The 18,420-nt window shown below is 37.1% G+C and overlaps 2 protein-coding genes across 21 annotated transcripts in view; one reads left to right on the top strand and one right to left on the bottom strand.

Annotated features, from left to right (window-relative positions):
- The window catches only part of TRAPPC13 (trafficking protein particle complex subunit 13), a 54,306-nt gene extending 37,824 nt beyond the window's left edge, over positions 1-16,482 (top strand). For 8 of the 19 annotated variants that reach the window (XM_054252630.2, XM_078365448.1, XM_002744908.7 and 5 more), the window contains 5 exons: positions 731-864; positions 11,264-11,462; positions 12,916-13,016; positions 14,678-14,828; positions 14,951-16,482. In XM_054252630.2, coding sequence (XP_054108605.1) covers positions 731-864; positions 11,264-11,462; positions 12,916-13,016; positions 14,678-14,828; positions 14,951-15,058 — 693 coding nt within the window. In that variant the 3' untranslated portion in view covers positions 15,059-16,482. The remainder of the gene's footprint in view (positions 1-730; positions 865-11,263; positions 11,463-12,915; positions 13,017-14,677; positions 14,829-14,950) is intronic. The other 11 variants (XM_078365447.1, XM_078365449.1, XM_008991996.5 and 8 more) reach the window with 3 other exon arrangements.
- SGTB (small glutamine rich tetratricopeptide repeat co-chaperone beta) overlaps positions 16,356-18,420 on the bottom strand; it is a 52,845-nt gene continuing 50,780 nt past the window's right edge. For both annotated transcript variants that reach the window (XM_078365451.1, XM_078365452.1), the window contains exon 12: positions 16,356-18,366. The gene's annotated coding sequence lies outside the window, so the exon portion shown is untranslated. The remainder of the gene's footprint in view (positions 18,367-18,420) is intronic.

Genomic DNA, 18,420 nt, shown 5'->3' with positions numbered 1-18,420 from the left:
GAGCTACTCAGGAGGCTGAGACAGGAGAATTGCTTGAACCCAGGATGCAGAGGTTGCAGTGAGCCGACGTTGCGCCACCACACTCCAGCCTGGCACCTGGCAACAGAGCTAGACTCTGTCTCAAAAAAAAAAGAAAAATATATGTATATAAATATAAATAAATATACACACACACACACAAAATGAACTAAGAAATCACTAATGACCACTTGCAAATTAATTTAAAAAGTTAACTTTTTCACGATTACAAAATAGATAATTCATAATACCAGTGGTCACTACACTATCTAAATTCCTGTTAATATGACAATCAAGATTATATTATACTGCTGTGTTATAATGAAGACTTAATTATCTTAATGTTAACACAAATTATAGGTGCATAGGTGTATTCATGATACTAAAGCATATTTTAATACCTAACGAAAAGAATTAGGATATTTGTAAATGAAATTCCAGTTAAGTATTTTTGGATGTTAAGATAAAATATAGTTATCCTCCATCCATTGTTTGACAAGGTATCAGTTAACTAACACTTGACTTTGCCCCTGTTAATTATGATAGAGTTAAGATTTCTTTTCTTGCATTAATTGTGGTAACTTTGATTTGCAGGCATGAACTAATCACATTTGTGGTTAATATTTTTCCTTCATATAGATAAGATATTTTTGTTGAGATAAATATTTTAAATGCCATCACACTTTGGTGGATATTTTTTTCATATCCTCAGACTGATGAAGTATTTCTGGAAGCCCAGATTCAGAATATTACAACCTCACCTATGTTTATGGAGAAAGTTTCATTGGAGCCATCTATCATGTACAATGTAACAGAATTAAATTCAGTCAGCCAAGCTGGAGAATGGTAAATATTAATTGTGAAATGTTTATCCTTGTTATGAAAGACACATGCTTTTCTAACATCCATTGTTCTTCAGTTTTTATTTTTAACTAATAGATTTTTTTTAAAAGAAGTTTGAGGGCCGGTTGTGGTGGCTCACACTTGTAATCCCAGCACTTTTGGAGGCTGAGGCAGATGGATCATGAGGTCAGAAGTTCAAGACCAGCCTGTCCAACACAGTGAAACCCCATCTTTACTAAAAATACAAAAATTATCTGGGTGTGATGGTGGGCACCTATAATCCCAGCTACTTGGGAGGCTGAAGCATGAGAATTGCTTGAACCTGGGAGGCAGAGGTTACGGTGAGCCAAGATCACACCACTGCACTTCAGCCTGGGCAACAGAGCTAGGCTTCGTCTCTAAAAAAAAAAAAAAAAAGTTTGAAGTTCATAGAAGAATTCATTACAAAATAGGATTTTCACATACCCTCTTCCCCTCCTCACAATTTCTCTTGCTATTTACATATTATTTATTTATTTATTTATTTATTATATATTATATTGTATTTTAGGTTCTGTGGTACATGTAAAGAACATGCAGGATTGTTGTGTGGGTACATACATGGCAAGGTAGTTTGCTGCCTCCATCCCCATTACCTGTATCTGGCATTTCTCCCTATGTTATCCTTCCCCAACTCCCTACCCCACACTGTCCCTCCTCTAGTCCCCCACCAACAGACCTCAGTGTGTGAAGCTCCCCTCCCTGTATCCATGTGTACTCACTGTTCAACACTGCCTACGAGTGAAAACGTGTGGTGCTTGATTTTCTGTTCTTGTGTCAGTTTGCTGAGAATGATGGTTTCCAGGTTCATCCATGTCCCTACAAAGGACATGAACTCATCATTTTTGATGGCTACATAGCATTCTATGGTGTATATGTGCCACATTTTCCCTGTCCAGTTTATCATCAGTGGGCATTTGGGTTTGTTCCAAGTCTTTGCTATTGTAAACAGTGCTGCAGTGAACATTTGTGAGTATGTGTCCTTATAATAGAACACTTTGGATATATACCCAGTTATGGGATTGCTGGGTCAAATGGTATTTCTATCACACTGTCTTCCACAATGGTTGAACTAATTTACACTCCCACCAATAGTATAAAAGTGTTGCTATTTCTCCACATCCTCTCCAGCATCTATTGTCTCCAGATTTTTTAATGATTGCCATTCTAACTGGGGTGAGATGGTATCTCAGTGTATTTTGATTTGCATTTCTCTAATAACCAGTGATGATGAGCATTTTTTTATGTGTTTGTTGGCCTCATATATGTCTTCTTTTGAAAAGTGTCTGTTCATATCCTTCACCCACTTTTGAATGGGTTTGTTTGTTTTTTTCTTGTAAATCTGTTTTAGTGCTTTGTAGATTTTGGATATTAGCCTTTTGTCAAATGAGTAGATTGCAAAAATTTTTTCCCATTCTGTTGGTTGCCAGTTCACTCTAATGATTCTTTCTTTTGCTATGCAGAAGCTGTGGAGTCTGATTAGGTCCCATTTGTCTATTTTGGCTTTCGGTGTTTTAGTCATGAACTCCTTGCCTATGCCTGAATGGTTTTGCCTAGGATTTCTTCTAGGGTTTTTATGGTGTTAGGTCTTATGTTTAAGTCTTTAATCCATCTAGAGTTAATTTCAGTGTAAGGTGTTAGGAAGAGGTCCAGTTTCTCCTTTCTGCACATGGCTAGCCAGTTTTCCCAACACCATTCATTAAACAGAGAATCCTTTCCCCATGGCTTGTTTTTGTGAGGTTTGTCAAAGATCAGATGGTTGTAGATGTGTTGTGTTGCCTCCGAGGCCTCTGTTCTGTTCCATTGGTCTATACCTCTATTTTGGTACCAGTACCATGCTGTTTTGATTACTGTAGCCTTGTAGATAGTTTGAAGTCAGGTAGCATGATGCGTCCAGCTTTGTTCTTTTTGCTTAAAATTGACTTGGTTATGCAGGCTCTCTTTTGGTTCCATATGAAGTTTAAGGTGTTTTTTTAGTTCTGTGAAGAAGGTCACTGGTAGCTTGATAGGGATAGCATTGAATCTATAAATTACTTTGGAGATTATGGTCATTTTCACGATATTGATTTTTCCTAACCATGAGCATGGAAGGTTTTTCCATCTGTTTGTGTCCTCTCTTATTTCCTTGAGCAGTGGTTTGTAGTTCTCCTTGGACACGTCCTCTACATCCTTTGTTAGTTGTATTCCTAGTTATTTTATTGTCTTCGTAGCAATTGTGAATGGCAATTTGTTCTTCATTTGGCTCTCTTTAAGTCTGTTATTTGTGTATAGGAATGCTTGTGATTTTTGCACATTGATTTTATATCCTGAGACTTTGCTGAAGTTGCTTATCAGTTTCAGGAGATTTGGGGCTGAGACAATAGGGTCTTCTAAATATACAATCATGTCATCTGCAAGTAGAGACAATTTGACTTCCTCCTTTCCTAATTGAATACACTTTATTTCTTTTTCTTCCTGATTGCTCTGGCTAGAACTTCCAATAATATATTGAATAGGAGTGGTGAGAGAGGGCATCCTTATCTAGTGCCAGATTTCAAAGGGAATGCTTCCAGTTTTTGCCCATTCCGTATGATATTGGCTATGGGTTTGTCTTAAATAGCTTTTATTATTTTGAGATACTTTCCATCAATACCGAGTTTATTGAGGGTTTTTAGCATAAAGGGCTGTTTAATTTTGTCAGAGGCCTACTCTGCATCTATTGAGATAATCCTGGTTTTGTCTTTGGTTCTGTTTATGTGGTGAATTACATTTGTAGACTTGCATATGTAGAGCCAGCCTTGCATTCCCGGGATGAAGCCTGCTTGATCATGATGGATAAGCTTTATGATGTGCTGTTGCAATCGGTTTGCCAATATTTTATTGAAGATTTTTGTATCTATGTTCATCATGTAATATTGGCCTGAAGTTTTCTTTTCTTGTTGAGTCTCTGCCGGGTTTTGGTATCAGGATGATGTTGGTCTCATTAAATGATTAGGGGAGGATTCCCTTTTTCTGGATCGTTTGGAATAGTTTCAGAAGGAGCGGTACCAGCTCTTCTTCGTATGTCTGGTAGAATTGCTCTGTGAAGCCATCTGGACCTGAGCTTTTTTTGGTTGGTATGCTGTTAATTGCTGCCTCAACTTCAGCCCTTGTTATTGGTCTATTCAGGGTTTCAACTTCTTCCTGGTTTAGGCTTGGGAGGTTGCAAGTATCCAGGAATTTATCAATTTCTTCCAGGTTTACTGGTTTATGTGCATAGAGTTGTTTGTAGTAATCTCTGATGGTAGTTTGTATTTCTGTGGAATCAGTGGTGGTATCCCCTTTATCGTTTTTTATTACATCCATTTGATTGATTCTTTTCTCTTTTCTTTTTTATTAATCTGGCTAGTGGTCTATTTTGTTGATCTTTTCAAAAGCCAGCTCCTGGATTTATTGATTTTTTTGAAGGGTTTTTTGTGTCTCCCTCACCTTCAGTTCTGCTCTGATCTTAGTTATTTCTTGTCTTCTGCTAGCTTTTGAGTTTTTTTGATCTTGCTCCTCTGGCTCTTTCAGTTTTGATGATAGGGTGTCAATTTTAGATCTTTCCTTGCTTCTCATGTGCACATTTATTGCCATAAATTTTCCTCTAGACACTGCTTTAAATGTATCCCAGAGATTCTGGTACATTGTGTCTTCATTCTCATTGATTTTGAAGAACATCTTTATTTCTGCCTTTATTTCATTGTTTATCCACTCAGCATTCAGGAGCCAGTTGTTCAGTTTCCATGAATGTATGGTTCTGAGTGAGTTTCTGAATTCTGAGTTCTAATTTGATTGCACTATGGTCTGAGAGACTGTTTGTTATGATTTCTGTTCTTTGCATTTGCTGAGGAGTGATTTACTTCTAATTATGTGGTCAATTTTAAAGTAGGTGTGATGTGGTGCTGAGAAAAATGTGTATTCTATGGATTTGGGGTGGAGAATTCTGTAAATGTCTATTAGGTTTGCTTGTTCCAGGTCTGAGTTCAAGTCCTGGATATCCTTGTTTATTTTCTGTCTTGTTGATCTGTCTAAAATTGACAGTGGAGTGTTAAAGCCTCCCACTGTTATTGTGTGGGAGTCTAAGTCTCTTTGTAGGTCATTAATATGTATCTGGGTGCTCCTGTATTGGGCGTGTATCTATTTAGGATCGTTAGCTCTTCTTGTTGCATTGATCCTTTTACCATTATGTAATGTAATGCCCTTCTTTGTCTCTTTTGATCTTTGTTGGTTTGAAGTCTATTTTATCAGAGACTAGGATTGCAACTCCTGCTTTTTTTTTGCTCTCCATTTCCTTGGTAGATCTTCCTCCATCCCTTTATTTTGAGCCTTTATGTATCCTTGCATGTGAGATGGGTTTCCTGGATACAGCACACCAATGGGTTTTGGCTTTTTATCCAATTTGCCAGTCTCTGTCTTTTGATTGGGGCGTTTAGCCCATTTACATTTAAGGTTAATATTGTTATGTGTGATTTTGATCCTCCCATTTTGATGTTAGCTGGTTGTTTTGCCCATTATTTGACTCAGTTGCTTCATTGTGTTGATGCTCTTTACCACTTGGTACATTTTTGGAGTGGCTGTACTGGTTGTTCCTTTCTGTGTTTAGTACTTCTTTCAGGAGCTCTCTTGTAAAGCAGGCTTGGTGGTGATGAAATCTCTGAGCAATTGCTTGTTCATAAAGGATTTTATTTCTCCTTCGCTTATGAAGCTTAGTTTGGCTAGATATAAAATTCTAGGTTGAAAGTTCTTTTCTTTAAGTATGTTGAATATTGGCCTCCACACTCTTCTGGCTTGTAGGGTTTCTGCTGAGAAATCCACTGTGAGTCTGATGGGCTTCCCTTTGTGTGTAACCCGACCTTTCTTTCTAGCTGCTCTTAGTATTTTTTCCTTTATTTCAACCCTGGTGAATCTGACGATTATGTGCCTTGAGGTTGTTCTTCTTGAGGAATATCTTCGTGGTGTTCTCTGTATTTCCTGGACTTGAATATTGGCCTGCCTTGCTAAATTGGGGACATACTCCTGGATAATATCCTGAAGAGTGTTTTCCAGCTTGGATTCATTCTCTTCATCATATTCAGGTACACCTATCAAACGTAGATTAGGTATTTTCACATAATCCCATATTTCTTGGAGGCTATGTTCATTTCTTTTTACTCTTTTTTTCTCTTGAGTTGATCTTCAATCTCTGATATCCTTTCTTCTGCTTGGTCGATTCAGCTATTGAAACTTGTGTATGCTTTGTGAAGTTCTCTTCTTGGGTTTTTCAGCTCATCAGTTCATTTATATTCTTCTCTGAGCTGTTTATTCTCATTAGCATTTCATCAAACCTTTTTTCAAGGTTCTTAATTTCTTTGCATTGGGTTAGAACATGATCTTAGCTCAGAGAAGTTTATTACCCACCTTCTGAAGCCTGTTTCTGTCAATTCATCAGACTCATTCTCCATCCAACCTTGTTCCCTTGCTGGTGATGAGTTGTGATCCCTCGGAGGAGAGGGATTCTGGTTTTGAGTATTTTCATCCTTTTTGTGATGGTTTCATCCTATCTTTGTGGATTTATCTACCTGTGGTCTTTGTGGTTGGTGACTTTCAGATGGGGTCTCTGAGTGGACATCCTTTTTGTTGCTGATGAAGTTATTTCTTTTTGTTTCTTAGTTTTCCTTCTAACAGTCAAGCCCCCCTGCTGAAGGACTGCTGGAGGTCCACTCCAGACCCTGCTTGCCTGGGGATCACCTGCAGCAGCTGCAGAACAGTAAGGGTTACTGCCAGTTTCTTCTTCTGTTATCTTTGTCCCAGAAGGATACCCGCCAGATGTCAGCCTGAGCTCTCCTTTATGTGGTGTCTGTCTCTTTGGATGTACGGGGGTCAGGGAGCTGCTTGAGGAGACAATGTGTGCCTTATAGGAGCTCAAGTGCTAAGCTGTGAGCTCTGTTCTGTTCAGAGCTGCAGGGCAGATATGATTAAGTCTGCTACAGCAGACTGCATAACCACCTTTTTCATTTGAAAATGCAGTGATCACTCACCCTCTGTATTTTCACTGGGAACTGCAATCCAGAGCTGTTTCTATTCGGCCATCTTGGATCCTCCCTCCATTATTTATTCATTTAGAGACAGAGTCAGCTCCGTGACCCAGGTTGGCATGCAGTAGCACTATCTTTATTTATTTTTTTTTTTTGGAAGGGAGGAAGGCAGGAAGGGAGGGAAGAAGGAAGGGAGGAAGGAAGGAAGGAAGGGAGAAAGTGGGGAGGGAGGGAGGGAAGGGAAGGGAAGGAAGGAAGGAAATCAAGCAATGAGTGAGACATTGCCAACCTGGATCTAGGGGTTTACAAGTTGATTTCTTTTTTTTTTTTGAGAGAAGGAAAGAAAAAAAAAGGAATAAAGGAGAGGAAGAAGAAAGAGGAAGAGAAAGAGGGAGGGTGAACAGAAATACTGCTTTATTCTGAAAAAAATGGGTATTAATAATGGCCAATCAGTGTTTCATTTAAACTATGAGTAGGTGTGATGTGGTATTGACAAGAATGTATATTTTGTGTATTTGAAGTGGAGAGCTCTATAAATATTTATTAAGTTTACTTGTTCCGGATCTGAGTTCGAGTCCTTGATATTCTTATTAATTTTCTGTCTCATTGAATCTAAGTCTCTATGTATCTGGGTGTTAGCATCATTAGCTCTTATTGTTGCATTGATCCTTTTACCACTATATCTTTGTTGCTTTAAAATCTATTTTATCCGATACGAGAATTGCAACTCCTGCTCTTTATTTATTTATTTATTTATTTATGCTCTCCATTTGGTTGGTAAATCTTTCTCCATCCCTTTGTTTTGAGTCTTTGTGTATCCTGGCATGTGAAACAGGTCTGGATGTAACATGCCGTTGGGTTTTGGCTGTGTCTTTTGATTGGGAGATTTAGTTGAGTTAAATTTAGGGTTACTGCCATTTGATGTTAACTGGCTGTTTGATCCATTTGTTGATGTAAATTCTTCTTTATGTTGGTGCTCTTTACTTTTTGGTATATTTTTAGAAAGGCTAATACTGGTTGTTTCTTTCTATGTATAATGCTTCTTTCAGAAGCTCTTGTAAAGCAGGCCTGGTGGTAATAAAATCTCTGAGTACTTGCTTGTTCATAAAAGATTTTATTTTTCCTTCAGTTGTGAAGCTTAGTTTGGCTGGATATGAAATTCTGGGCTGAAGATTCTGTTCTTTGAGAATGTTGAATATTGGCCCCCACTCTCTTCTGGCCTGTAGAGTTTCTGCTGAGAGATCTGCTGTAAGTCTGATAGGCTTGCCTTTGTGGGTAACCTGACCTTTCTCTCTGGCTGCCCTTAGTATTTTCTCCTTTGTTTCAACCCTGGTGAATCTAACGATTATGTGCCTTGGGGTTGCTCTTCTTGAGGAATATCTTTGTGGTGTTCTCTGTATTACCTGGGGTTGAATACTGACCTGCTTTGCTAGTTCAGGAAAATTTTCCTGAATAATATCCTGAAGGGTATTTTCCAGCTTGGATTCATTCTCTCCGTCGTATTCAGGTACACCTATCAAACGTAAATTTGGTCTTTTCACATAGTCCCACATTTCTTGGAGACTTTGCTCATTCCTTTTTATCCTTTTTTCTCTAATCTTGTCTTCTTGTTGTATTTCATTAAGTTGGACTTTGACCTCTGATATCCTTTCCTCTGCTTGAACAATTCGAGTGTTTAAACCTGTGCATACTTCTCGGAGTTCCTGTATTGTATTCTTCAGTTCCATTAATTCACTTATATTCCTCTCTAAGTTGTCTATTCTCAATAGGATTTCATCAAACCTTTTTTCAAAGTTCTTAGTTTCTTTACGTTGGACTACAACATGTTCTTTTAACTCACAGAAGTTTCTTATTATCCATTCCCTGAAGCGTGATTCTGTTATTGGGATGCGCTCTTTCTCCATCAAGCCTTGTTCCATTGTTGATGTGGAACTGTGATCATCTTTAGAGGGAGAGGCGTTCTGATTTTGAGTATTCTCAGCCTTTTTACGCTGGTTTCTTCCCATCATTTTAAATTTATCCTCCTGTCGTCTTTGAAATTACCAACTTTCAGATTAGGTCTCTTGAGTGGACGTCCAAGTTGTTAGTTTCCAGGGCCAGAACAACGGCGTTAAGACTGGTGGTGCTTTTCTGCCCAGGATTCCCCTGTCTGGCTTCCTTCTTGTGTCCGTAATAGGCAATTCTGCCTTCCTGGGGCTCCAAACCTCGGTCAGAAGGGGAACCAGTCTCGTTTACTCTGCGCCGAGAGCTGCCGCGCCAAGGTGCCATCACAGCCGCTCTGCCGGCCTCAGGAGTCATGTTGGGGACCCGTGTGGGTTCTCCAAACCTCAGTCAGAAGGGGAGCCAGCCCTGTTTACTCTGCTCTGAGAGCTGCTGCGCCAAAGTGCTGGCGAAACTGCTGCGCCGGCCACAAGAGTCGCGCTGGCGACCCGTGTGACTCCTCCACTGGGGATCTTCTGCTCCGTGAGTGACCAAAATTTGTCTCAAAGTGTGGCGTCCTCTAGTTCTCTGCCGTTTTCACTGAGAGCTGCAATCCCGAGATGTTAGCGATCGGCCATCTTGGATAGTTACCGAGTAGCACTATCTTGATTTAGGCTCACTGCAACCTCCACCCTCTGGGTTCACACAATTCTGGTGCATCAGCCTTAAGTGATCTGCCCACCTCGACCTCCCAAAGTGCTGAGATTATAGGCATGAACCACTGTGGCTGGTCTACATCTTGTTTTAATGTGGTACATTTACTACAATTGACGAGCCAATATTGACACTTACTGTTAACTAATGTCTATAATTTACATTAGAGTTCACACTTTTTATTGGGTATTTTATTGTTTTTGGTTTTTGTTTTGTTTTGTTTTAAGAGACAGGTCTCACTAATATTGCCCAGGCTGAAGTCAGATTTCTGGGCTCAAGTGATCCTCCCAAGTAGCTGGAACTATAGGCAAGTATTGTAGGTTTTGACAAATGTATAACGTGTATCCACCATTACTATATTATGCAAAATAGTTTCACTTTACCAAAAATCTCTATGCTCCATCTATTCATCCCTCCATTACATAAAAATTAAGATCCTAGCCCTTTGCATTCATTGTATGTTTATTATACAAAGCACTTTGTCTTCTAAGTGTCATAAAAATCCAGTGGGATAAATATGAAACCTATCATTGCTATCCTGCAAATGATAAAATGGAGGAATGAGAAGGAATGGTGGAGAAGTTAAAAAGAGTAAGGGTGAATGTGAGTTTAAAAAAGAAATACTCTCTCAACATCAAAATAAAAGGATATAGGAATAAATTATTAGTATTTTGTGAAATGAAAATACATAGCCTTTCCATAGCTAATTTAAAAGAGGAAGAATAAATGTAGCGTTGAAAGTAATACCAATAAGAAGGTAATGGACTGGGTGTGGTGGCTCATGCCTGTAATCTTAACCCTTTGGGAGGCTGAGGCCAGAGGATCGTTTGAGACCATGAGTTCTAGACCACCCGAGGCAACTTAGAGACACTGCATTACTACCGAAATATGTTTTTAATTAACTGGGCATGGTGTGCACTCCAGCAGTCCTAGTTCCTTGGGAGGGTGAGGGAGGAAAATCACTTGAGCCCACAAGTTCAAGACTGCATTGAGCCATGATTGTACCACTGCATTCCAGTCTGGTGACAGAGAAACCCTGTATTAAAAAAAAAAAAAGAAGAAGAAGAAGAAGAAAAAGGTAATACCTTGGGAAAGTACCTGAATTTTTAAATTAGGAATGAAAAGTTTTCTTTTATATTATTAGGTTGGTTACAATTGACGAAAACAATTTTCCATTCTTTTCTAGATATTTTAGTTCATTTTGAAATTCATTTAGAATGGTATGTCTCTTATTAGTCTGTTGGTAATTTTAGAGAAAAGTGACAGGATACTTCAGGTTCTGGTTTCTATTGCATTTTTCCGTTAGTTGATACACATCCAATTTTATAAGTAATATGTTATATTCTATTATAAAGAACCTCCTTGAGCCAAGAAATTATAAGTTATGGTAAGCTATGATCATACCATTGAACTTTAGCCTGGGTGATAGAGAAAGACCTGGTCTCTTAAAACTATTTTTTTTTAAAAAAGGACCCCATTTTGGAATACCAATTACTGTACAGAACCTCAGTATTTTCTATGTCAACTGAAAAAATTAAAGAAAAATAACTCATCGCAGTGATTCTTTTTATTTGTTTTGAAATCACTAACATGTTCTACTGTTGATCTTTGGAGGTGCATCATCTAGTTCCTATCCAAAGGAACAATCACAGCCATGGTTTCTCTTTTAAAAGATGCTAGAGAATTTTCTTTATCTCTGTCTTTGCCCCTCTCAGTGTATCTACATTTAGGTCAAGAGCATATTTGCAGCCAATGGACACACGCCAGTACTTATACTGCCTAAAGCCCAAGAAGGAATTTGCAGAAAAAGCAGGCATCATTAAGGGAGTAACAGTAATTGGAAAACTGGATATAGTATGGAAAACAAATCTAGGTGAAAGGGGAAGGTTACAGACCAGCCAACTTCAAAGAATGGTGAGTTTGGAAAAAACTTCACTGGGGTGTGCGGGAGACAGGCAGTTAGAACAACTTAAATATTTTTACATCTATCAGCAAAAAACTGGAGCACTATAAAAGGCATTAATATTACTAGAGAAGAAAAGATTAATAGTTTCACTGATATGTAGGTAGAAAACTGGTGTTGCCATGAATGAAAAATGGTCAGTGTTAATTTATCCTTAATATATGTGTTCTTTATCAAACAAATTGAAATAACTGCTTATCAAGTGTCCCTCCTTTGGTAACACATGCTCACTCTTCTTCTACGTCCAAATACATTAAGGGTTTCTGTTTTGCGATTTCCTGAAACTCTTGGACTTAACTACATTCACCTACTCAGTTTATACCATTTTTAAGATATTAAAAATCCTGAGGCGGCCGGGAACGGTGACTCACACCTGTAATCCCAGCACTCTGGGAGGATGAAGCAGGCAGATCACAAGGTCAGGAGTTTGAGTCCAGCCTGGCCGATACAGTGATACACTGTCTCTACTAAAAATACAAAAATTAGCTGGGCATGGTGGCTCATGCCTGTAATCCCAGCTACTCAGGGGGCTGAGGCAGGAGAATTGCTTGAACCCAGAAGGCAGAGGTTGCAGTGAGCTGAGATCGTGCCATTGCACTCCAGTCTGGACAACAAGAGCAAAACTCTGTCTCAAAAAAAAATCCTGAGGCATCTCCTCAGAAGGTGAGTTCTACTAAAGTTATCTTACATGCATTGGTTGCATATTTTACCTAATTTCTGCTCTGAGAATAGGGATAGCTGTCAGGCTTTTTCTTATGCTTATAAGAATATATGACAGGATCCTTCTCCCTTTATGCTGAATATTACCTGTTTTGACATATTCTAACTTGTACTTTTCTTTCACTGTTTGAGGCAGTAATTAAAAAAAAAAAAGATCATGACAGTGATGATCCCTAGGACCACTTAAATATAGCCATTAGTTATTTTTCTGCCATGGCCTGTTCCAAGCCTCGGTGTTGTTCTAGTCCATCCTAATCTGTGTGTCTTGTGAAAAGTAATGATTTTCTTCCTGGCTCCTTTTAACATCATCCTCCTCTTTCTTTAGAAAATAACCTTATACCTATTTAGGGTATAGATATACAGGCTACAGTATCTGGAAAGTGTCCCTTCAACTCCCTGAAATTTCTTGACTGACTGCTTACCTGTGAGATTCATTTTACCTCTACTGAACATGGAGTAACTATTTACATAACAAATACAATCCAGGTCTGCCAGGCTATTCCATAGGCAGTAGCTGCAAAAGAATGTATAATGAGGTAAGAGTAAAGGGAATTAGAAGTATTTTCTTAGGACATCAGCTTAGAAACCCAACAACTGTTGAGTGAATGTGCTGCTGCGGTGCCTTCATTAAAATGGAAAGGTTTTATGGTAGATATATATTAACTGTGTTGCTTGTTTTCTTAGGCTCCAGGTTATGGAGATGTTAGGTTGTCTTTGGAGGCAATACCAGATACCGTAAACCTCGAAGAACCTTTTCATATTACCTGTAAAATAACAAACTGCAGGTAATGCCACCATTTGAGGATGGATGTCCTTTCTACCTCACCTACCTAGAAGAGAATTTTTAAATCTTTTTATTACTATCCCCTTTAGAGTTTCCTCTTGACATATAGCCTTCTCTGATGTTGACTGAGTACTGAAAATTTTTCATCTGGTAGCAGTATAGTTACATATTTGTAAAAGCCTATTGTATTATGCATCTTCTGTATTTTATTTCATTCACGTGTCATAGCCTATGAGGTGGATATTCATTATTCACATTCTATGCAAGAGAAAGCCAACTCAGAGAGGCTAAGTGACTTAGTCAATCTCAGAGGGCTAGAAAAGATGGGGCCAGAATTTTAAACCACGTATATTTGACTTCAGAGTTTCTCTTTTCATTTTTATACTTCCTTCACCAAAACATGAATTCTAATAGGTTCTTATGTATTAATACATTATGAGTTAAAGTAGTAAGATTTTTTTGAGGCATACTTGTACTTGAGCTGTATCTTGAATATTAAGAAACCAAACTGTTTATGGATTTAATGTAAGGGGATATCATTGATTCAAAAACAGGGTTTTGACAGTAGAGAGACAGCATAATCTGAACTATTCAGAAAGCAAAGAGCACAGGGCTTTGAAAGTAGAAAAAAATAGAATTAAGTCCCAATCCTGTCACCTCTGCTCCTACTTGCCTTACCACTTGGTTTGTATTATTATTTGTATTATTAGTATCTTTATTTTCCTTTCTATATAATGTTATTCTCTGCCCCTACACACCAGAGACATGCACAGACACATGCACACAACATATATAAATCTTAGTGGATTTTTATGAAATTAGTAATAGTCATGTAGTGCATCTACCCTGGTGGCTGGGACATAGTAGGCATCTCAAATATTTGTTAGGGAGATACAGACATATACAAGTTAATACTATAAGGTCAATATGTCTACAAAAATAATTTAAGCAGTTTAAAATATGGAGCCAAATATAAGAATAAACAGCTAAAGGAGCCATAAGTAGCCATGAATGGTGGTAGGAGACTATTTTTCATTATGAGCCTTTCGGTTATTTAAAAAAGAACAATGTGCAAACTTTCATTAAGTTTTTTTAACTTAACATATTTAAGCTTAACTGGTGATATCTGTTATAAGCAGAAGGAGTCTTTTCTTGTAAATAATTCAGTTAGCAAACCTGAATAGTATTTACATCTTACACATCTTGCCAGTTGTTTTCCAAGTTATGGTAAAGTAACATAAAATATCAAAAGGACTAGACCAGAATCAGCTGTTTTCTTCTTTTCCTGTAGAGTACCTAACAGAAACAGTGAGAATATATGGCAATAAGATTAGACACAAATGTCTGGAAGTCTCCCAGAAAAATGGCAAAACTGTTAACAGCAGATCAGCACCAGGAGGCCAGTGTTGAATGATAGAACTAGGAGGGCAACATCCAGACAGGCAGATTACTCTGAGGCCATTTTAAGTGCTAGAAGGTGTGACTTCCTTTCATAGTCCTGATTCTATTTTAAGAGAAATTAAAATGTTATAATAGCTTTTCTGTTCCTGGTTTTTATTCTCCTGGATACTGAGAAAACAAGTTTACTGTCACTAGTAGAAATATCGCAGAACTTCTTTGTGAAATGAACAAGATTTATTCCTATTACTCTGATTCCTCCAGCAGTGAAAGGACTATGGATCTGGTTTTGGAAATGTGCAATACCAATTCCATCCACTGGTGTGGAATTTCAGGAAGACAGCTGGGAAAGCTGCATCCAAGTTCTTCGCTCTGTCTTGCCCTTACTCTGCTTTCTTCAGTGCAGGGTCTGCAAGTATGCTGTCTTTTCAGAAATTCCAAGATTTGGGGGCCGTTAACTTACAAGTCATTTGTGATAGCCATATTTTCTCTAAATGAATGAAAACTTAAGACTCATCTCTTTTTCTCTCTCAATAGAGCATCTCCGGCTTAAGACTAACAGACACATTCTTAAAGAGAACATATGAATATGATGACATTGCACAAGTCTGTGTGGTATCTTCGGCCATTAAAGTGGAAAGCTGAAGGAAATTTCCAATGTTATTCCTTTCATTTAGTTTCACAGAACTGCTCTTTTTGTCACCTTTATAAATGATGATGTCAACAACAAATATGTTAATTCTTTCCTGTAAAATGGTTAAAATATTAAGTATTTGTTTTGAAGAGATCTCATTTTATCTTGTAAATTATGTTTGAAATGAACATGTGTATGTTTTCTACACCTATAATTTCATTTTAGGTGACCATTGGACTTTGTTCTCCAAAAGCTGTGTATTTGAAGCCATTTGTCCCTAGCAAGTATCTAGAACAGGAGTCAGCAAACTGTTTAAGTCAGGTACAAGAAGATACTAAATATTTTAGACTTTGCAGGCCATATGGTTTTTGTCACAGATACTGAACTCTGCCATTGTACTGCAAGAGCAGACAGAAGGCAAAAAAAGTACAGTGGTGTACACAAAAAGAGCCAGCTGGACTCAGGAGTCTGAGGCAAGAGAATCACTTGAAAATTGCAGTAATCCAAGATCATGCCACTGCACTCTAGCCTGAGCAACAGAGCAAGAATCTCTCTCAAAAACAAAACAAAACAAAAAACAAAAAAACACAAAAGGCAGCTGGACAGATTTGGCCTGCAGGATGTAGTCTGCTGACCTCAATCTAGGAGACATAGTTGTTTCTCAGAACTTTTCAATATTTTTTTAAGAAATATTTCAGTTTAGTCCAGTTTTTTTCCTAGCTATTCAGCCAACAGAAAAAGTTTACTTAAAACAATGGTGGTAGTCATCCTATAACCTGATATTTGCTAAAACAGTATAAGCTTTCTAGTTGTTTTCAAAATTACTATAATGGTTTGTGTCTGTGTTTGTATATTATACCTACAAACATACATGTCTTTCAGTTACTAAACAGATCAGAGTTGGTTTTACATTTTGGGTTATTGGTTTTTTTCATTAACTCTAAACTAATTACTCTCTAATTATAAGCCAAAAACTCCTGGTTCTTTTTTTTTCTCATCCTATAAGCCACTTATTTTTATAAGGTATATTTAAATAATTTCTATCTTCTGATGTGATTTCAAACTAAATTATGTATTACTGTTATAAAACTTTCTCCATGTAATCACACTTAGTTATCAGCAAAGTAGTGAGAAAGTTGAGGTTGTAAACAATTTTGCAGCATGAATGTAACAAGAAGTTTCAGTATTTTGTCAGGAAAACAAAAGCTTAGGCTGTTAAATAAAAGCTATCCTATTTTGGTGAGCTGAAATTCAAGAATGTATGTATAATTTCTTAAATGTAAGAGTGCATTAAATCAAATACAAAAATTGGTTTTTCAATGCATAATTATTTATTGCCATGACAAATTGTTTGAATGAAAGCTATATTCAGAAGGTTTGCACTCATAATAATTAATGAAATGTCTGTATAAAATAAAGTGCAAGCAGTGTAAAATTGAAGTCTCTGTCTCAAAATGATTAAGATTGATTAAATGATGAAATAACATTTTATAGCCACTGCACTGGATACTTGGATTGTTTTTCAAGCATCTTCTTATGACTGAATCTTCTGTTTCATTCTGTTTTAAATTTTAAAAGTGACATGATGGTCACTTGGAATCTGCTCTATATTTTAATTATAGTCTCTTCTGTTTATAAACAATAACTTGGACACATATTCATACTTTAAAGATTAGATAATGCCGTCTTAGAAAGGGTCTGTTTAACCTATATTATAAAAGTTAGATACACAATTTGGTACATTAAATGAAAACATTTGCATATAGAGAACCCGTTCTGTTTTACATAGTATAATAGCTACAGCTACTACAAGAAATATGATTAATGGAAGTCAAACATTTAATAGAATGCTTAAAGAGTTACTTTAATAATGCCCTCTTATTTATCGGTTAGATAGCAACTATATTTCCCAGACAAGCAAGAAAATATGTGGGGCATTTGTTGTAAATTTAAAAGTAGCTAGCACAATCCAACCACGCAAAACAACTATTTTGAAATAGCTTGCAATGCTGTGATTCCAAAGCGATGAAGTTACTTGAAGAGCAAAAATGGCTTGAATAGAATGAAAATGTATGTAAGTGGACAGATAGCATCTAGATTGAATTTGTTACAGGTGGTACATTAGCAAAGAAACACAGAAAAATGAAATCAAAGAAATACACCAATTCCCATTATTTCATATAAAAAGAATGGCTAACTTAACTACAGATGTTAGCACATGAAGACATTGTTTTACAGTTTTTTTCTTATAGTATCTTTGTCTGGGTAATACTGGCCAAATAAAATGAGTTGGGAAGTGTTTCCTCCTCCTCTACTTCTTAGAAGAGATTGTTTAGAATTGGTATTATTTCTCCCTTAAGTGTTTAGTAAAATTCATCATTGATGTTATCTGGGCCTGTAGTTTTCTTTCCAGGAAGGTTTTTAACCTAAACACAAACTCAATTTCCTTAATAAATATGGGTCTATTTAGTTTATCTATTTCTTCAGTGAGCTTTCTAGTTTGTATCCTATAGAGAATTTGTTTCATCTAAGTTGTTAAATATACAATCCTTGAGTTGGTCATGGTGTTTTCTAGTTAGCCTTTTAATACCTATAGTGACTGTAGTGTATCCCGTTTCATTTCTGTTACTGTTAATTTGTAGCTTATCTTATTGCTCTATAAGCATTTTTAATGCACTCAAGATAGTTACGCTAGAAACTTCTTATTCAACACCGAATATGAATGACTAATTTTTAATTAAGGATCTATTTCTTTTTTATATCACAGTAATAACTTCTATGTGATTAGTAGTAGTACTTCATTCTGTATTAATACTGGAATACTAGGAATTCATTCTAACTTAGTGAAAAGTGAAGTTGGCTTAGATGGAATACGAATTTAACTTCTGAGGGCCTAAGACTTAAATTCTGCTCTTTTTAAATTCTACAGAACTATATATCTACAGATCTTCATTGTAGCTCTAGCCCAGGTGCTTAGGTGTCTACAAGTCTAATTGAGAAACCTCTAGTGTTCCTCTAGATTAGAGTCCTTGGATCTATATCAAAACCACCTAGTGTACTGTTTAAAATGGCCATTCCTAGGCCTTATTACAGGACCTACCATATTAGAATTGAACATGTGGCCCTGAATCTGCATCTTTAATGAATTCTCCAGATGATTCTTACAATGAAGTTATAGAACTACTGCTCTAATGTCACAAAGGAGAAAGAGAAAAGTTGGTTTTTAAACGTCAAGATACAAAATAGTCTTTTTTCTTTCTTTTTTTTTGAGATGGAGTCTTGCTGTCACACAGGCTAGAGTATGTTGGCGCAATCTTGGCTCACTGCAACCTCCACCTCCCAGGTCCAAGCGATTCTCATGCCTCAGCCTTCC

Source organism: Callithrix jacchus, chromosome 2, assembly GCF_049354715.1.
Source record: "Callithrix jacchus isolate 240 chromosome 2, calJac240_pri, whole genome shotgun sequence".
Taxonomy (NCBI): domain Eukaryota; kingdom Metazoa; phylum Chordata; class Mammalia; order Primates; family Cebidae; genus Callithrix; species Callithrix jacchus.
Note: the sequence above shows the minus strand (reverse complement) of the source record. Positions and strands in the feature narration are given on the sequence as shown.